We start from the raw sequence: 20,980 nt of genomic DNA, 5'->3' as shown, positions 1-20,980 counted from the left end.
TAAAAATTAAAAAATGATATAGTGAATAAAATTATAAATCAGATGGTATAAATGACAAAGTTGAAATTCTAAAAAAAAAAAAAAAAAAAAAAGATGGAGCCTGCAGCAAAGTACTTAGGCCCATTTTTGTCCTTCTACTTGAGAACAGTGTTCTCCCCTTTTCTGTCATGTGAGGATGTAAGAAAAAAGCCCTTACCAGACAGTAAGGGCCAGTGCCTTGACCTTGGCTTTCCAGGCTGCAGAACTACAACAAATTTCTATTGTTTATAAATTACCCAGTCAGTGGTATTTTATTATAGCAGAACAAGGTACTAAGGATATTTCTTCAGTTTTTTAGGTTATTTCTCTGAGGTGTTTTAAAAATGTTGGTCAGAAAACAATTATTCTTAATGTATCAAATTTAGCCCATGGCTTGCTTTGTTATGGTTTCTGAGATAAAAATAATTTAAAAAAATATTTTTAGTTGTAGATGTTCACAATACCTTTATTTATTTTTTTATGTGGTGCTAGGAATCGCACCCAGTGCCTCACACATGCTAGGCAAATACATTACCACTGAGCCACAACTCCAGCCCAAGATAAAAATAATTTTTACATTTTTAGAGGCTTGTGAAAATTCGGAAAAAAGTGGGAGAAAAACTAAATATTTTATAGCTGGTCTCTGACAGTAAATAGTTTGCCAGTCCTATTGTAAAGAATTGTGTATGGACATTAAATATAATTTGTTAAATTCATTTCCAGGTATTTCATATTTGTGATGCTATTAAAAACATGTTTATAAGAAGTTTATTGAAAATATCACATTTCTGGTACAAGGTAATTGTGTTATGGATTTTCAATTGAATAAATGAAGGAAAACATTTTCATTATCAGAAATAAACTTCTGAATCAGTTTATTAAAGGATAAGATGACAGATCAGCAAAAGGAAGACATTCTTTCAAATTTTAGTATGTGAAGATTCCCTTTTTCTTGACCTCCTGCCTCTGGTCTCTCCCCACACTCTTGACAAAAACTTCTGGCACCTGAAGGATGTGGATCTCCTGGCATTGTTTTTAATTTTTCTTTCTTCTTCTTCTTTTTTTTTTTTTCATTGCTGATGGATTAGTTAGGGTTTTCCAGGAAAACAGAAGCAAGAGGATGAAGAGATATAATAACCTATTTGAAGGAACTGATTCACACATGATTGTGGGAGATAGAAAATTTAAAATCATAGGACAGGCCCCACAGGCTGGAAGTTCACGGAGATGAGATTTCAGTCTTGAGTCTGAATTCTCCTAGGCTGAAAACCCAGACAAGGTTTCTAAGTTGAATTCTTAGGGAAAATGGCTTCTTTGGCAAACCTGAATTTGCTCTTGAAGGCTTCAACTGGTATTACTAGAGGGTCATCTACTCCAGTGTACAGAATTGCCTGTTAACCACCATCTAAAATATAACTTCGTAACACCACCTAAAGGGTGTTTGACCAAAGCTTAGGCATTTCCTCACATCCTCTATGTAGGAGACTCCTCCACCTGTTCTTCCACAGAGAGGGTAGCCTTTTCAGCTCTATACTTGATGGGTAGATAGGGGCTAAGAATTGGGACCCCCATTTCATTTGGTCTTGGTCTTTTGTCTTGCCTTACGTCTGCACAATCTCAAGGTCTGGGACTATACTAATCAAAAAGTGACCCTCAGACCAGCAATACCAGCCCACCTGGGGCTTTATTAAAAATGCAGAAATCCCTCAGAGCAAAGTTGTCCTTTGGGATTTTCCCCTTTTGACTTCCTTTCTTTTCCAACCAGCTGTACACTTACATGTGCCCTTTTCTGTGTACAGGGGGAAAAAAAGTTTTTTAAAAATCGCAATCTTAGGAGTAACTGCATTTAAGTCTTGCCGTTTAAATCAGAAAAACAACCAAGCGAAGTCAATCTCGGTTTGTTAGGCGTTTGCCAGCATGTGTGCTGGGACCGGCTTCCGGCGGTCGCCCTTTGGTTGGTTGCAAACTACTAAACACACCAGTGAGAATAAAATACGTCGGTACTATTGCGCCTCTGCCAATTTCTTCCCAAGTCCCTATCAAACCTCCCGTCTTGCGTTCCCCTGCCGCAGCAAAGCTTCGAGGATTCAATCACGGGTGGCCACCCAGCCACCAAGAAAACCCGGAGTAACGGATCTGGGGAGTAACCAGTGTTCCCAAAGCGGCAGAGGAACCGACCCCGAGCATGCGTAAGGAAGGGTGCGCGCGCGTGCGCATTGGTTCGCGCAGGGGCGCGCGCCGTCGCTCTGGGCGGCTTGGAGGCTGCGCGCGCGGTTGACGTGTTCGGTGGTTTGGAGGCGGCGAGACTCCGGGAGGGGAAGGAGCAGCGGGGAGGGGGGTGAGGTGGGTGGCTGAACCCGGAAGTGGGTAGGCGCTGGAGCGAGCGCGCCCTGAGTGGAGTCAGCGGCTAGAGCCAGCGGGGGAGCCCTGGGTTCCCGGTAATGAATCTGTGGGGCGTTTGCCTAGGGATACTGGGTGGGAAGGGTAACGGGTTTCTGGTAGGCGAGCGCATTCTCCACCTGGCCCGGGCCTTGAAAGGCTCTTTTGCTTATTTTAGTCGTCCCTGTGTTTGACCCCACTCTTCTTGCTCTGAGCCCCTTCTGGGGCCGTCTCCTGCCGGGTGGTTTTGGGAGAGGGACGCTTTAGGTCTCTGAATAGCTGTGCCTTGCCCCGCATAGAAAAGCATGCTAATGGAAAGACTCGGATTTCGTGGCTGCGACGGCCTTATTGTCACTATTTCAGCGCCCCCAAAACATGACTGCAGCCCCATTCAACCTCCATCGTCAAGGATCTTAGAACTCTCCCGCTTCTGTCCAGTTATTTCCACCCTGTTCGTAAATCAGGCCTGGAAGGTGTGCTCTGGCTTCCTTTAAAAATTATTCTTTTGTTGGCTGTCTTTTCTAACCTGGCCCTCCTTGTTCTCCGCCCTAAAATCTTAGCCACGAATGAATGTGAGTGTGACTTGATGGTAACTTAGTTATAATTTAGGAGGGAGCTGACAAATGCCTGTGACTGATTTAAGGTTGCTTTGCCTGGAGTTATTTTACATGGTTCTTACTTTTGCAGACCATGAAACCCTCAGGCACCCCTGTCCAGAAGCTGTTGTCCAAGACAATCTAGTTTTCCTTTATGAATCTCTTAAGACACTTATGAAGTTTCTTGTTCTGAAATTGCTGTACTGCAATGAAGAAAAGGAGAAAGGTTACTTCAAATCTTGACGAGAAGATCCATCTTGGTTATAAAGATTCTTCGGAAGGAAATGTTGCAGTGGAATGTGACCAAGTGACCTGTACTCACTCTACAGAGAGACCTACAACTGAAGCTCTGCACTGTTATCAGGAACTTCCTCCCTCTCCAGATCAGAGAAAGCTTTTGAGTTCTTTGCAGTATAATAAGAATTTGCTAAAGTATTTAAATGATGATAGACAGAAACAACCATCTTTCTGTGATTTACTTATCATAGTAGAAGGAAAAGAATTTAGTGCACATAAAGTAGTCGTTGCTGTTGGCAGTAGTTATTTTCATGCCTGTTTGAGCAAAAATCCAAGCACTGATGTTGTCACTCTGGATCACGTAACACATTCAGTTTTTCAGCATTTGCTTGAATTTCTTTACACATCAGAATTTTTTGTGTACAAATATGAAATACCTCTTGTTTTAGAGGCTGCAAAATTTTTGGACATTATAGATGCAGTAAAGCTGCTAAATAATGAAAATGTTGCCGCTTTGCAATCAGAGCTAACTGAAAAGTCATCACCAGAAGAAACACTAAATGAATTAACTGGAAGATTATCAAATAATCATCAGTGCAAATTCTGCAGTAGACATTTTTGTTACAAAAAGTCTTTAGAAAATCATTTGGCTAAAACTCATAGGTCCCTTTTGTTAGGGAAAAAACATGGGTTAAAAATGCTGGAGAGAAGTTTTTCTGCAAGAAGATCAAAAAGGAATCGGAAGTGCCCTGTTAAGTTTGATGACACCAGTGATGATGAACAAGAAAGTGGTGATGGGTCAGACAATTTGAATCAAGAAAGTTTTGATAAGGAAAAGTCAGATAAAAATGATTCTGAGGATCCTGGAAGTGAATATAATGCTGAAGAAGATGAACTAGAGGAGGAAATGTCAGATGAATACTCTGACATTGAAGAACAAAGTGAAAAAGATAATGATGCAGAAGAGGAACCTGAGGCTGGTGATTCTGTAGGAAGCATTCACGAGGGGTTAACTCCAGTAGTCATTCAGAACAGTAACAAAAAAATATTGCAATGTCCTAAATGTGATAAAACATTTGACCGAATAGGTAAGAAAACTTTTGTTTCTTATCACTTACTTTACATGGATATTTAAAGGTAATAATTGGAAACTGAAGTTTGAAAATAAAAAGTGCTTAAGTAGGGAAGATAATTTTCTTTTCACTGTGTGCTTTATCCTATTATTTTAAATTTGTTGTGATTCAGGAATCATGTTAAGTATTTATATTACCCTTTATTTTTTCTTTGTCATGTCCTAATAGGTAATAGATTATTAGTTCATGTATTTAATATGAAAGACTCCAGAGAATCAATAATTATCATGAACAGCTTTGATTTATATTCCAGTTTTGAAGATGAGTGCTAACTTGAGTCATTACAGAAAATGTAATTGGATTATATTTAGTAATTTGTTTACTGTTTTCCTTTTGTACATGATAATAAGTTGTAAATATAGACACCTTTCTAGTACTTTTTAGAATTAGAAATGTTTTAAATTAGACTATAGTGAAGAATAAAATTATACTGTAATTGAATAACTTTGGATAGATAATTTAGGAACTACCCTAGTTATTAATTCGAATTATTATAAAAATGAATAAATCAAAATTTTCCCTTTTAAAAGAGTATGTAGGAAATGTGGTCCATAACCTGAGGTTTTATGTCAGTGCATATTTAATTTTGAGATGTCAGATATTTGCTAGTAAAGCAATTTTTAAAGAAGTCATATAAACTATTTAATGCATACTCTTTAATTGTAGTAGTTAAGCTATTTACGTGTAAATTGAAGTTACGAAATTGTGAAATATATTCTACCACACATAATGATAAGAACATAATGAATTTAATCTGAGTTTGTTTAATATGTTCGCAGGTGTATTATACTTTTGAATTATTATGTTATTGATATAGGTGGAAATTGGTTTTATAAGGTATTAATCATTTGCTATCAAAATATAGCTACAGCATACAGTAGGCATTAAAGTAGTAACTTTTTGCTTTTTATAATGCTTTTTGAATACATTATCTGTGAATCAGAGTACTTTTGATAATCCAGTTTGGCAATTATTTATTAATTTTTTATTGTGAAGCTCTATGCCAACATGAATAAAATAACTTTTCAGTCAATCGGGAGAGCTCATTACAAGACACTTGTTAAAGTCAGGCTAGATATTTGCTGTTGAGAATTAACAAAGTTAAAAGAATGTATGTATTTAGGAAAGAACAGCTTTTGGGGGTTTATGTACCTGAGAACATTTCATCTTTCTAATGGATTCTGCATCTTTGACCTTTGTACCCTTAGCACATGCTTCCTGTATCTACTTTAATTGACCTAATTTCACTTGGAGATGAGTGAGCAAGGGTCAGTTAAAACATGCATTATAGATCCAGCACATAGATCTTAAATTGTCCCATCCAACACACTAGGCCTGTGAGATACTTTCTTAGAGAGGGATTCTGGATTGCAATACAACTGGGAAACTATATAATAATCTGCATTAATTCTGCCAAATTCTATAAACATAAGCTATGGTAATGTCTGACTGCCTAGGTTTTTTTGAATTCAAGTCTTGGGTGATTTACTTAACCTGTCTATGCTTTATTCTCATAAAGTGAGACGATGCTAATATGATACTCATAGTACCTTCTTATTGGGGTTATAATGGGGATTAAATGCGATATTTCTAGGAAATCACTTAAACTATTGTACAAAATGTATGTGTTCAAGGAATTCTGGCTGCTGTTACATACTTACTGAGCCTCTAAACTACCAAACACAGATAAACCAATAGGAAATGATATATTCCCTGTCCTTAAGAATCTTAGAACGTGATGTGTACATGCAAAGAGACGATCATATGATAATAATTATTAAAAGATAATTTTATGAGGATAAATACAGAAGACTCAGGCAATCAGGAGTGGTTTCCAAAAGCGATGATATTTGAGCTAAGACTTAAGAAATAGGGAGAAATTTTGAAGGCAGAAGGATCAATGTGTAAAGGCATTAAGGGATGTTGATTCTGGAAATTGCTAAAGTTTGTCTGGTTTCAAGATGGGCAGGGGAGCCTAATAAAATTGATAGAAGATGAGGACTGGCAAGTAAGTGGAGGTCAGATTTTGAATGCCTTGTATTTGAATGGCAGAGGAGTTTAGATTTTATCTGATGAAAACTGTGTGAAAAAAACTTGATGAAGAAAATGACAATCTTTAGTAGTTTTAGAAAGATGCTGACTTCAGTTTGGAAAAGGAAAGACTGAATGAGAAAGTTTGGGAGACAAGAAGGAGCATGTTGCCATGCTCTGGCACACGCCTGTAAGCCCAGCAGCTCAGGAGGCTGAGACAGGAGAATCATGAGTTCAAAGCCAGCCTCAGCAAAAGCAGCTCAGTGAGACTCTGTCTCTAATTAAAATACAAAGTAGGGCTGGAAATGTAGCTCAGTGGTCAAGTGCCCCTCAATTCAATCCCAGTAACCAAAAAAAAAAAAAAAAGAGCATGTAGCAGAGGACTAGAAGCATCAGTGCTTGGACTAGATGAGGGGCTTGGGAATGAAAAGTGGATGAGGGTAGAGCAGAGTGATTTACTGAATGTAGACAAAGTAGATTGGTGATGGATAGAATAAAAAGAATATGTAGAAGATGTATCCTAAGTGTGTTACCATAGCATCCCCCAAATAGTTCAAGGGCTACCTTCCAGTCATCCTTTTCATATCACACTTATTCCTTTCATGGAATTTATAAATGTTTGTTGTTATTTTAAGCATTTCATTCAATTGTGAATCTGAAGCTTATGCATTTTATTCTTGGCTAGTATCCTTTGTAATATATCCGGTCATTTTAAATTATGAGTTTTCAGTAAGCACTTGCTTTCTTTAAAACTAGGTTGAGAGGCTGGTGCCTCTCTTTACATTGAACTTGTAAGAAGCCAGTTAAGCTTTCTTATCAGCTTCTAACTTGGCTGCCTTGGAGTGGGTTTATGAGAGATGAAAAGCTCTGAAACCTGCTGGAACCATTAGCTCCACAGTATATAATTTAATAAATTGATTCCATTTCTTTGGATCTCTTATCTTTTCTGATATATTTAATAGTTGCTTGGAGTAAGACTGCTGATCCTGTTATATCATTCCTTAGGCTACCAGCTGTCCTTTTCTCAGGGGATTTTCATGCAAATAAGAGTCCTTTGACCTCTTCCCTTATACTAAAATCCTAGTGGGTAAAAAAGCAAAAATAGCAAGATGACATATGGGGTGCAAGAGAAAATCTGGATAATTTATCTTTCCTAGACAGAACTCAAAATTTTCCTTGGATTAAACTCACAGTATCTTCTAGAATTTAAAAATAAATGTTTTTTAACACCCTCCCCCCTTTTTTAATTGAATGTGACTTTATAGTCCATCCTGACAAAGATTACACTTGGTTCTTAAAGAAGAGTTATAACAATGGCTTAATTCTCTAATGCCAAGTATTTTAATTACATATTTTTTAGGATATGATATATGAATAGATTCAAGGTACAATTTAATGTTTAACAATATTTTATATTATATATATGTATTACGTGTGTGTGTGTGTGTGTATATATATATACATAAGTGTGTGTATAATGAACTAATTTGGTGATGCGTCTCTTTGCAAAAACTGCATGCAGATTCTGACAGTGATAATTTTGCATGACCCATATTATGAAATAAATTCTGAACACCAGGACAGATTTGTTCCTTGAAGTGACACTATTTTTTAAGTTGAAACTTCACTAAATTTGAGTGAACATTTAGATTTTATACATTATTGTTGAATACCCCCCCACACACACATACATTCACCCCTACCAGTTGCTTTAAACATGAAATTTATTTGGAGACTTAAGTTTTCCCCCATTAGCCTCTAAAGATAAACCTAGATAAACCTCCTCTGAATCCATCATTTTCTCAGGGTTTTCTCTCTTCTCTTATTCAGAAATTCGAATTCATTAAGCTATAATAGGTCCTGCAGTGATTATGTGCATAAACTTTGAATTAATAACTTAAGCATAGTGTTTTCACTATTGAGATTTTAATGTCATGATGAATTATTTAAGTTTCTATATTTTCATTGATCTTTTGTCTTTGCTGAATTTATTTAAAATATTTTCAAAAGATCATTAGATTTGTCTAATTTGGGCTATTTCAGTTTAATTTTCTATTTTCTTTTTCTTGCTTAAATCTTAAGTCTCCTGGTCTGTAGGAAAATGGAAGCTTTATAGTCAAAATAGTTTTTATTTTTAATTTGCCATTTTGAAAGTTTTAATATTTAGCTACATTAGGTTTAATTTTTTATTTGAAAACAAGAAAAAACTTCTTTAAATACAAAGGAAAATGCTACTAATCTAATATAGCATCTGTATTTTCATAGAAAATAAAGATTGGTGCAGTTCTTCATATGAAATTACTGTTCCTGTTCACTTGCTAATACAGATGAGATTTAAGCATTAGGAAGTTGATAAATTATCTTTCTGTTTTTTAAGAATCTGTACTAGACATGCACATTTAATCCCCATTTAAAAAATATTCCCCCAAAACACATCATTAATCATTTAAATATCAGATGTATATTCTTAATTTGTTTTACATACTTTCCCATGAGTTTGTATTTACATAATCTTAAAACTAAGGGCTGGAGATATAGCTCAGTTTGGTAGAATGCTTGTCTTGTATGCATAAGGCTCTGGGTTCAATCCCCAGCACCACAAAAACAAAACAAAAGAAAAAAAAACCTATCAGTTCAAAAAAAATGATATGTGAAAACTTTCATAATCAAATAAAACTTTTCTAAAATTCCATCTAGTGACTCCTGTCCTCGTCCAGCATTAGATCTGATCCCTTAAATACAGTAGGGGAAGTAGTGGAGATAGGATATTTATATGCATGTGTAGATGGGAGGGTATGCCCTAGAAGTGGCAGAGGGAAAACCGAGATACTAGATAGTGTTAGTAGTGGCAAGTGGAAAAAGCAAAGTCCTTTCAGTGATGTCAGATGAAACCCTAGTTTGATCTATTATTATAGCACATACTCAAATCTGTTATAATTATCTATAACAGATAATCATAATTACAGATTTATATTTGAAGTATACCTACTTGTCCATATTGTGACTAACAATCCATATAATCCATATGATAATAATAAAAATAACAGATTGTTATAGTGCTTACTTTATACTAGAATGCTTTAAGTTTTATCTGTGTATTAATTCATTTTCTTACAGCCCCATGAAGTATTATTAACTTGGATACAAAAAGGTTAAATTTTTTCTGGCTTTCTTGAACACAGTAGGGGAAGTGGTAGATGTTGATTATTAATATACATGTATAAATGGGAGGGTATGTTTTAGCAAAATGGCTGAGAATTATTTAAATTTCTGAAATTGAGGATTTGGGTGTATATTTAACTTTGCTAAATCATGACGTTTTATTCCACTGTCAGATTTCATTCACAATGTAGCAAATGTGCTCAATTTAATTTTAATTTCTCTCTTTTGGTAGGGAAATACGAAAGCCACACCCGTGTACACACAGGTGAGAAGCCCTTTGAGTGTGATATTTGTCACCAGCGTTATTCGACAAAGTCTAACCTAACTGTTCACAGAAAGAAGCACAGTAATGAAACAGAATTTCATAAGAAGGAGCACAAGTGCCCTTATTGTAATAAACTTCATGCAAGCAAGAAGACTTTAGCCAAGCATGTTAAGAGGCAAGTATTATCTTGCTTCTATTATATACAATATGGTGCTTTCTAATGTAAGCATGTAGTAAACTAAAAATAGTCAACTAAAAATATCTATGAAAATGCTTATCTCCAATTCTTTCATTGCTTAATATTTTGCAGACTACAGATTAAGAAGGGCAAATATTAATTCATTCATGTTTTTTGTTTATGGTATTGAGATAAGTTTTTTTTTGATGTTGAAACAGGAATATAGTCTGTAACAGGTTTTAAGGTAGAGCATTTGATTATGTTGTTTTCTGTTTTGGGGTTGGATAAGAATGTCTTCAGAAATATGTGGTTTTAGAATTATAAGAATTTGCTTTACATATTTAATGTGTGAAAGATTGTGAGAAAATATTTAATATTGTATTGCATATTAGCTCTAAAAAATAAATTTACTGAAATGTGGAGTAAAAAAATGTAATCAGTTACTTTGCAGGTTATTTATAAATGGCTAGGGTTCCTGAATATTTTTAAAATATGGCTAAATTTTTTTTTTATTTCTGCATAAACTGAGGTTTAAGTATAACTTTGTTAAAAATCATGATGATAATCTATATTCTTACCAGAGATGCCTATCACTTTAAGAAAAAAATCAGTGCCTGATTCTTATAATTACAGTTAGTGGATTTATATGTTATATTGACTTAACTAGTATCATCTTTTCCTAATAATTTTTATTTTTCTTTGGTAGATTTCATCCTGAAAATGCACAAGAATTTATTTCCATCAAGAAGACTAAGAGTGAAAGTTGGAAATGTGATGTAAGGGTTTTTAATTTGTATTAGAAATACAAAGTAAATATAATGTTGCCTTTTGGGAAAGAAAGGTGATTAGGTTTTTTTGTTTGTTTGTTTTGCAGTGCTGGGGATCAAACCCAGGTCCTTTGGTGTGGGGGAGTTGCTCATGCTAGGCTAGATTTTAAAGCAACATAACTGAACTTATCTCACTTTTAGTATCTTTCTTTTTTGTAAAATTAGTCTAGTGGTTTTTATAAATTAATCCTGGTGAGTTAGTTTTGGATGGTAGATCTGATTAGAAATCCTAGTTTTTATTGATACTGAAATCACTATACCAGGTATTTACAGTTGGGTATATCATCTATGACATTATTTTTGCACAGTTGAAGTGTTAGAGTTGCTTCCCCCCAACTCCCACCCATTTGTGGTTATCTGTTGCTGCATAATAAACCACCTTAAAAATTTAGTGTACTTAAAACAACTATTGTGTTGTATCTTACCTTTTTGTGGGACAGGAATCCAAATTTGGGGCAGAGCTTTGCTAGGTAATTCTTCTGTTTTACATGGTATCATTTGAAGTCATTCAGTTGTTTTTAGGTGATTGTTTTTAGGTGGTGATTGGACTGGTTTGGTTTGGGGCCATTTCCAAAGTGACTCAATCACCTGGTTGGCAGCTTGGTGTTTTCTGACAACTAGGATTTCAGCAGGAATGCACCAATAACCTAGAGTCTCCTCTTCTTTTTTATTAGACTACATCAACTTCCTTCTTGTATAGTATTTGGGTTCTAAGACTGATTATACTGTGTGTTTTGAGAAGCCTAGTAAGAACTGCAAAGTTAGAGCCTAGCCTCAGAAGTCACATATCGTAACTTCCACAACAGAAATCATCATCCAACGAGTCATACAGCCAGGGCAAATATAAGGGGAGGGGAATTAGATTTCATTTTTCAGTGGCAAGGAATTTGTAGGAAAATTTATTCTGTTACACTCCTGAAATATTTTTTGAGTATTTAGATGAATATGTTTAATATGTTGTATTGTTATTTTTTCTTCTTTATAACAAGGATTTAATTTATATACATAGCAAAATTCTCAGTATTCTCACCATTTCTTTGATTTCTGTTGCTAGAAATTGAATTTGTTATTCGAATCTACATAAGATGATGTCTTCCCCTAAGTTTATCTTCTGTGGCTATAAAATGATGATATTGATAATTATGTCTACTTCATAGGATTATTGTGAAAATTAAATATATTTTGTGAATTAGCCTTGTGCTTTATGTTACATTGTTGTTTCATATATTTTTTCTATTTCTGATATATGTTACATTTCTTTAAGAGTTGTGTTTCTTTCTGATCACTTCAAGAGAAAAATTTTGAAATTATTTTTCTGTGATTTCTTGTTCATTTTTCAAATCAAATATATGGCAGCATTGATAAAACCTTTTTATTCCCGATACATAAATTGTTTAAACTATATATTGAAATTAAGAATTAAAATATATGTTGAATTAAGAAATTACTGTCTAGAATTAAGTAAAATTATTTTATAGCTCTATTAAACATATAAGGAGTTGAAACTCAGTTAGCTTTATAGCTGATACAAAATCATTCCTTGGAGTAATTCCTCCAAAGTTTTTTTCCTTCACATAATTTGATTGTACTTTTGGTAAGTTTTCTGTTTGTAGAAATTTCTTACTTGAATATATATATATATATATATATATATATATATATATATATATTTTTTTTNGTATTTTAGTTTTTAATTAAGGTTTCCTTGCATTTTATATACATTCATTTAGATTTGTAAGAAATCTTTTACAAGAAGGCCACATTTGGAAGAACATATGATTTTACATTCTCAAGATAAACCTTTTAAGTGTACCTATTGTGAAGAACATTTTAAATCAAGGTTTGCACGGTTGAAGCATCAGGAAAAGTTCCATCTGGGTAAGGAAGTTAAGTTTTTTTAAAGCACCCATGGCAATTATTGATTATTATTACATCATGTTGGAGGGGACTATTGAAGTACTCTTTTTTCTTCTAAAAGTGCCTATTTTTTAAAAGTAATTATTTCCCATTATGCCCCCTGCCACCACATATGCATAACATCCCCGTTATTATCATTGCCCAACAAAATAGTACATTTGTGTAATTTATGAACATCCAAGTTTTGGTAGTTATGAAAAAAGTTGCTATGAATATTTGTGTGCAAATTTTTGTGTGGACATAAGTTTTCAATTCTTTTGGGTAAATCCCTAGCAGCATAAGTACTGTATTGAATGGTAAGATTATACTTGGTTTGTAAGGAACCACCATCATCTCTCTTCCCAAGTGGCTGTGTCATTGTACATTTCCACTAGCCATGAAAGAATTCCTGTTGCTTCACATCCTTGGTATCTGTTAGTCAGCTTTTCATTGTTGTGACAAATTATCTGGGGGAAAAAAAAAGACCCAAAGAAGGAAAGTGTTATTTTGGCTTACGGTTTCAGAGGTTTTAGCCCATTTTCAGCTGGCTCCATTGTTTTAGGCCTGTGGTGAGGCAGTACATGATGGTGGAAGGGCATGGTAGAGCAAAGCTGCTCACCTCATATTGGTTGGGAAGCAGAGAGAGGAAGGGACCAGGGACAAGATATATCCTTCCAGGGCATACCCCCAGTGACGTGTTTCCCCCAGTGAGGGACCACCTATAGTTTCCACCACCTTCCCAAAATGCCATCAAATTAGGAATCCTTTCATGGGCTCATCCACTGAATCATGATCGATCATATTCCAAAACCCCAATGCTAAACACTGCTGTACTGGGACCAAGCTTTCAATACATGAGCCTCTGGAGGACTTTCTAAATGGTAACTATAACAACAGAATTTAGTATTGTCAGTATTCTGAATTATGGCCATTGTAATAGGTGTTTAGTGGTATCTCATTATTTTAATTTATGTTCCTAATTACCTATGGTGTAAAGCATCTTTTTATGTTTATTTGCTATTTGTGCATACCTTTGGTGTGATGGATGTCTACTAGATCTTTGGCCCGATTTTAAAAAAAAATTTTTTTTAAGTTGTAGATGAACACAATACCTTTAATTTATTTATTTTTATGTGGTGCCTTATATGTGCTGGGTAAGCACTCTACCACTGAGTCACATCTCTGGCCCTTTGGCCCAGTTTTTGATTGGGTCCTTTATTTTATTTATTGTTGAGTTTTGAGAGATCTTTGTATATTTTGGATAATATATATAGTCCTTTATGAAATATTTCTTTTAAAGTATTTCCTCCCAATCTGTGACTTGTCTTCATTATCTTAACAGTATCTGTCACAGAAGAAATTTTTTATTTTAATAAATCCAGCTTATCAATACCTTGGTGGATTTGCCTTTGGTGTCATGTCTAAAAGCCATTGTCAAACCCACAGTCATCTAGGTTTTTGCCACTATGTCTTAGAATTTTTATAGTTTTACATTTTACATTTAGGTCTGTGATTCATTTCAAGTTCATGTTTGCAAAGACTCTAAGGCTTATGTTTAGACTAATTTTAAAAAAATTTTTGCATATGGTAACCAGTTTTCTCAGTTGTGTAGCATTCATTTATTTGTCATATAAGTTGATCATATTTATGTGACTCTGGGCTCTATTATGTTCTGTTTGTGTAAGTGTCTTTTCATCTGCCAATACCATACTCCCTTGACTTTATAGTTAAGTCTTGAAGTAAGTTTTCTAACTTTGTTCTTCTCCTTCAATATGGTGTTGGCTATTCTGGATTTTTTTCCCCCTAGATATATAAACACGAGAATTTGTTGATACTTAAAGAATAATTTGCTGGGTTTTGATTGGGATTGCATTAATTCTTGGGTCAAATTGTGAAGAACTGGCATCCTCACAATATCAAGTCTTCCTGTCGCTGATTATGGACTATATCTCCATTTATTTAGTTGTTCTTTGATTTTTTACATCATAAATCATGTAGATGTCTACTCATTCTGTTAGATTTTTTACCTGTTTCATTTGGGGAGACTGTTGAATCACTATTAGTGAACTTTGGATATTAAATTAATGAAAGAAAGTTATACTTATTTGGAGGAGTACTGTATATGCTGCAGTTCCCACACATTAGTAAATGTGATGGTTTTTATTTTGGTAGCAAATGTGTTCAAGGTCATAAACAATTTTGTGGGGTTTTTTGTACCATGGATTGTACCCAGCCACTGAGCCACATCCCTAGCCCTTTTTATTTTTATTTTGAAACAGGATCTCATTAAGTTGCTTGGGGCCTCACCAATTTGCTCAGATTGTCTTTGATCCCCCAGCTTCAACCTCCCGAGCTGCTGAATTACAGTTACATGCCACTGTGCCTGGCAATAATTCATTCTTTGATTATTGAATAGGTTGGGGTGAAACATTTTTATTGTATAAAACACTCATTTTTCAAGGAATAGTGTAAACAGCATATGTGAAATGAAATACTGTACTTGATGAATTTTTTTTTTTTTTTGCCTCATGCCATGGCCAAGGTGGAGACCATGGTCTAGATGGTGGTATAGTTTGATAAATTTTTGACAGTTAATCCCCAAAACAAATTATTGTCACCCCAGGGGGAGGCCTTTATCCTATCCTATTTAATGTTTTTACTAACATAAGTAAGAATTCTTTACAGTAAATAAAAACAATGCAGGTAAATAGTTTTACACATGGCATAAAGCTGGCAGGGGTACTTAATATACCTAAAAATAAAAATATATTAAAAAATAAAGCTGGGTGTAGTGGCACATAACTGTAATCCCAACTACTCAAGAGACTGAGGTAGAAGGATTGCAAGTTCAAGTTCAGCCTAGGCAATTTAGTATGATATCCTGTTTTTTTCAAAAATTTTTTTTTTAAAGGGCTGGGATATAATTCAGTGCCACAGTACTTGCCTGGCATGTATAAGGTCTGATACTGAAAAGAAAAAAATTCTGGATGTTATGAAATAGGTCAAAACAAATAAGATTAGGAATAAATACAAAATGGTAGACTCATGGGAATGAGTCTTGAAAAAACATAACGTGATGGTACATGATCCAAATTCCTCATATTATAGATGGGCTTAATAGCAAAGGCTTTTTAGGCAAAGGCACAGTGTAAACAAATAGACTGACAAAAATCAGTATAGTGTTAAACTATGTTAATAAATGTGTTTTTCAGAATTAGTATAAATGGTTTTGGATATTGACAAATATAGAGAAGGGTAGTTTTGGTGATATAGGATCTTAAAGTCACGTCATTAAAAAAACTGTTGAAGTACCTGAAATATTTTATCTTGAGAAAGAGAATTTCCCTCTCTCTTCAGATACTTTCAAGGGTATATCATACAATAAGGCATACTTAATCTTTGTGATTCTAGTACACAAAGCTGGTTTATACAGAATTCTTTTTCTATCCTAACCCTCTCCAAGTTGCCTTTGCTAAATTGTTCTTTAATAGTATTTCATCTGAGAAATTCTAAGGAATCATCATATGGAAATAGTTTTTGTAGTTACTAAATCTGTAGTTGGAGACATGTTCATAATTGGAAGTTGTATGTGAAAAACTCTTTTAGACTTTAGTACCAGGAAAAATAGTTTTCTCTGGGCTTTCTTTCTTTTTGAAATGAAAAACAATTATTAATATTTTTTGTAGAAACATCCTAGCAAAACTTAGTAAATTGTGTAACCAATATATTTGCTTCTGCCTCTTTTTCCTGTTCCTGATTATTACAACATTTATTAAATAAATGACTTAGTAAGTAAGTAAACATTTTAAGTACTTTGGGTGGAAATTCTAAGATACAAGTTTAGTTTTACTACCAATTATTTATTAAGCATTAGAACTTACAAATTAAAGTAATTGTTTTGTGATAGTTACTTTCCCATCAATGAAAGCATCCTAGTACATAAGCATATGTCAAACTGGGCAGATGTTAATGTTGTTTACAGAAATTCCTATAAAGGGATTGAACTAGAAAAATTTTCAGGCTTATTGAAAAGTTATTTTTTTTTTCTTTTTCTTTTTTAGTTGTTGACAGACCTTTATTTTATTTATTTATACATGGTGCTGATAATCGAACTCGGTGCCTCACACATGCCAGGCAAGTGAGCCACATCTCCAACCCAAAAGGTTATTTTTCTGTCATGCTTCAGCATATATTTAGGAGAGGTATTCCAGTTTACGAGGTAGTAAGGTTTAGCTAACCTGCTAACTAAAGTTCACTGAGAAAAATATCCAAGGGAAGTACATTGAACATTTAGGTAATAAATTTTTATTGAATAATTGCTAAATATATGATTAACTTTGTGTTAGAATCTGGGTATATTATCCCTTCCAAATTAAATTACAATGTAATGGATAGCCAAACAATTAAATTAATCACTATGTTATAACACTGTGCTCAAACAAATATTTTACATATGGTTAGTTAGCTCATATGATTTTTTTAAAGAGAGAGAGAGAGAATTTTAATATTTATTTTTTTTTTAGTTTTCGGTGGACACAACATCTTTGTTTGTATGTGGTGCTGAGGATTGAACCCAGGCCACACGCATGCCAGGCGAGCACGCTACCACTTGAGCCACATCCCCAGCCCCAGTTCATATGATTTTTAATAAGAGTTGACATTCATTAGGAGAAAAATGTTAACCCATTTTGTCCCAAGATTTCAATTTTATAGGTGTAGGACACCTATAAAAATGTAAACCTATCAACGAATATACCACTTAAGGTAACTTTGAAATAATATTTGAGTAATATGTTCACAGAATTGAAAACTTGGGACTTAATGGGGTAATAGGCGTGGCATGATGTGGAAGTGAAGTACCAGACTTCAAAGCCAATATGCAGCTTTCTTGAGTTGTAACTACTGTGTTTCTTTTCACATTCTTTTTAAAAATACTTTATTTTAGTTGTAGTTGGATGTAATACCTTTATTTTATTTTTATGTTGTGCTGAGGATCGAACCCAGTGCCCTGCATGTGCTAGATGAGCACTCTACTGCTGAGCCACAACCCCAGCCCTCCCTTTTCACATTCTTTATCTTCCTTTGAACTTGCCATTGAGTGGAACTTATTCGCACCAGTTGTATATTTGATAAAATCATGTTGAATTTCGGAATCCAGCAAAGGTCAATATTACTATGGCAAATTTGGGTTTAATTTTGTAGGACTAAATAGAAATGTACCACAATATTTTAAGTCTACTTAGTATCACTAAAAACTTGTTATTAGGAACAGCAATGTATTTCCAAATTGTGAACCCTCCAAAAAAAAAAAAAAGTTTTTTATCCTTTCAAAGTTTTTTATTACCTACTTTTCACAGATATTTAGTACGTGGCATTTTCATTTGGTTCAGCTTGATTTCAAATTAGGAATTAGGAACTGGCCATTTTAATTTATTAATACATTAGTTCATTCAGCATTTATCATGTCTATTACTTAACAAACCCTCTACTTGATTCTAGGACTGTGGAAATGATTGTCACTTGCTTTCCAGGAATAACAATCTAAAAAAGAAAAAGAAAAAAAAAACTATGAACCAATAAGTGTAACATATTATAACATATGCACTGATAGTGGTAGGCATAAATGTATAGCACACCTACTAAATTTAACTTAGTATCTGTCTTTGAATGCATACTATTCTTTCTTTTTCTTTTTTTTTTTTAAGGTCCTTTTCCATGTGATATATGTGGACGTCAGTTCAATGACACTGGAAATTTGAAACGCCACATAGAATGTACTCATGGTGGAAAAAGAAAATGGACTTGCTTTATTTGTGGAAAATCAGTACGAGAAAGGTGAAGATTTATCTGCATACACAGACAAATTTTAGCACTTTTATGTAAAAAATAATTATTATGAATTTGGCTTATGAAGTGTAGAGTAACTCAAGACACAAAATACCTGAATACTGCTTTAGTTTAAAATATAAAGAAAAAAGAAGAAATTATATGAAATATTGTAGCTAATGATATGGAGCCAGGATTTGCAGGTTTAGATGATTGATTTAACTTACATTTCATTTGTTTTTGAAATCCCACTAAAATATATTAAAGGCATTATGTTTGCTTTTTAAAGACATTAAGCTACAAAGAGAAGAGAAAGATAACATGGCAGCTCAGGTTTGAAAGCTATATAGCAGGTGAATCACTTCTAACTGACTTAGTACATCTAAGAAAAGACAAATCCCAAAGGACCATGGGAAATGGAAAAAGCCTAGTTTGTCACAGAATCCACACAAGGTATAGGAACTAGTAGTATTGAGTACCACTGGAACTCTCTAGTGAAGGAGAGACAGATCAAAAGCACTAGAGTAAAAACTTTGAAAGTTTTCAAAGTTAGATCATTAGATTCTTTTCCATAGACCCAATGTGCCATTTCTGCTGGGCATCAGCCCTTTTCCCAAAAGAGGATTGCAGGACTAGAATATGCCACAATGTTACATGATTAAATGCCTTGTGAATGTTGAAAGGAGTAAGCCCTAGGGATTCTTCTGCTAATATCTTGTCCCTATCACTGAATCATGAGCAGATAGTCAAAGATTATAAGATGTAGAGGAAAACCTTTAACATGGAAAATAGATTACAGCACAAACAGAGGGGGTGGGAAAAGGATTGTAAGGAAACAGATTATGAAGAAAGAAGAAAACTTTTTTCTTTTAAGTAAACAATTACTAATTGTTTTCCCAGTTGAAGATTCAGAATCCATTATATAAGGGTAGGATACTGTAGGAAAGGATCACTTAATAAATCTCCTAGAAATTCAAAGCATGATGGCCAGAGTATAGATATCAATTGGAGAGCTAAAGGATAAATAGTGAAGGAAAAAAGGTACAAAAATATAAAAAATAAAGATGAGATCATTAGAGGATCAGGGAAATCTAGCATCTTTCTTTTCAGAAAGAATAGAAATAACATGGAGGGCTGGAAATTTATTTTTAATAATGCAAGATTATATCCTGAACTGAAGAATATCAATTGCCAGATAGAAATGACCCAGCAGATGCTTAGGTCATTAGATGAAAATATACATCACTGATATTTCAGAGCACCAGAGACAAAGAAACTATAAAAAGTTATATGCTTTTCGTGGGGTAGGGTCACATACATTGAATAGAATTACTTGGAGTTTTCTCAACAGCAACACTAGAAATAAGATGATGTAATAGTACTTTGAAAATTTGGAAAAAAAATAATCCCATCCTACAGTTCTTAAAAGAAAACATTTGCATCTGAGAGTAGAATTTGACACGTTTTCATGGTGTTAAAAAATAGCTTTTAATGTCCTATTTCTCATGAACTAATACAGAGTGTGTACTACCAAAATGCAAGAATAATCTCACAAAGGGGAAGACAAGGGCTACAGGAAAACAAAGTTCTAACATAGGAGACAAGCAAAGGGCATTGACAGGAGGATAGTACATGAAAATACCAAAATGTCAGATATGTGACATATGCAATGGGTAGTCCATATTGATATTAGTGCGGTCTAAGACTTGTTGAGGGTTGTCATTGGTTAGATTACTTGCTAGCATTTTTATCTTTTAATTAGGAGAACAGAATACTAGAGGAGGTCTGGTTTATTGCCTCTATTCACTCTCTTTAGAACTTCTGTATGCTAATGTTAATTAAGGATATTTAATTTCTTCCACAGAAATTTTATTTTGGGGCTATCCTCAGAATAAAACAACAACAAAAAGGGAATAATTATGTCTGAGGAGGGAGTAAAAAATGAGATTAAGGAGAAGCATTAAGTCTTAATCTGCACATGAACTTAATGCTATTTTAAACAGTACATATAAATTTTATACACTCTTCAGGATGTGAAAGTTTCATAGTCTAAAGCAGTGAGAAATGTCTTTTTCTTAAAACAATAGATGGATATGATGGAGGTATAGGAAAATCATTTTAGTACATTATATAAAATCATTTATAGATAGAAAAATACAGACTATTGTTTGGGCATAAATTAATTTTTCTACTAATAGTATTTCTGTAAAAATAAAAAGTAAGCCAAAAGAAAAACAAAGATAATTCTTCTATCTTTTTACTATAACTACTTAGAAGGTAGGGGTCTGGTTATTTTGGGGGGGTATTTTCCTCAGTGCTGGAACTGTTACTTGTCAAGTGTTGGTGGTCCTTGTAGAAGTGCACCATCTGCTGGTGCTGGTGGAGCTTGACTTTCATTTCATATTAAGCCTTTTAATGAGACTGAAATTAAA

At 34.1% G+C, this 20,980-nt stretch overlaps 1 protein-coding gene across 1 annotated transcript in view; it reads left to right on the top strand.

Moving 5' to 3' along the window:
• The first annotated feature begins 2,333 nt into the window (after positions 1 to 2,333).
• Positions 2,334 to 20,980, top strand: part of Zbtb41 (zinc finger and BTB domain containing 41) — a 44,351-nt gene continuing 25,704 nt past the window's right edge. The window contains exons 1-6 of the mRNA XM_015483794.2: positions 2,334 to 2,456; positions 3,085 to 4,318; positions 9,789 to 9,996; positions 10,706 to 10,775; positions 12,557 to 12,704; positions 18,428 to 18,557. Coding sequence (XP_015339280.1) covers positions 3,202 to 4,318; positions 9,789 to 9,996; positions 10,706 to 10,775; positions 12,557 to 12,704; positions 18,428 to 18,557 — 1,673 coding nt within the window. The 5' untranslated portion in view covers positions 2,334 to 2,456; positions 3,085 to 3,201. The remainder of the gene's footprint in view (positions 2,457 to 3,084; positions 4,319 to 9,788; positions 9,997 to 10,705; positions 10,776 to 12,556; positions 12,705 to 18,427; positions 18,558 to 20,980) is intronic.

Source organism: Marmota marmota, unplaced genomic scaffold (genome assembly GCF_001458135.2).
Source record: "Marmota marmota marmota unplaced genomic scaffold, marMar, whole genome shotgun sequence".
Classification (NCBI taxonomy): domain Eukaryota; kingdom Metazoa; phylum Chordata; class Mammalia; order Rodentia; family Sciuridae; genus Marmota; species Marmota marmota.
Note: the sequence above shows the minus strand (reverse complement) of the source record. Positions and strands in the feature narration are given on the sequence as shown.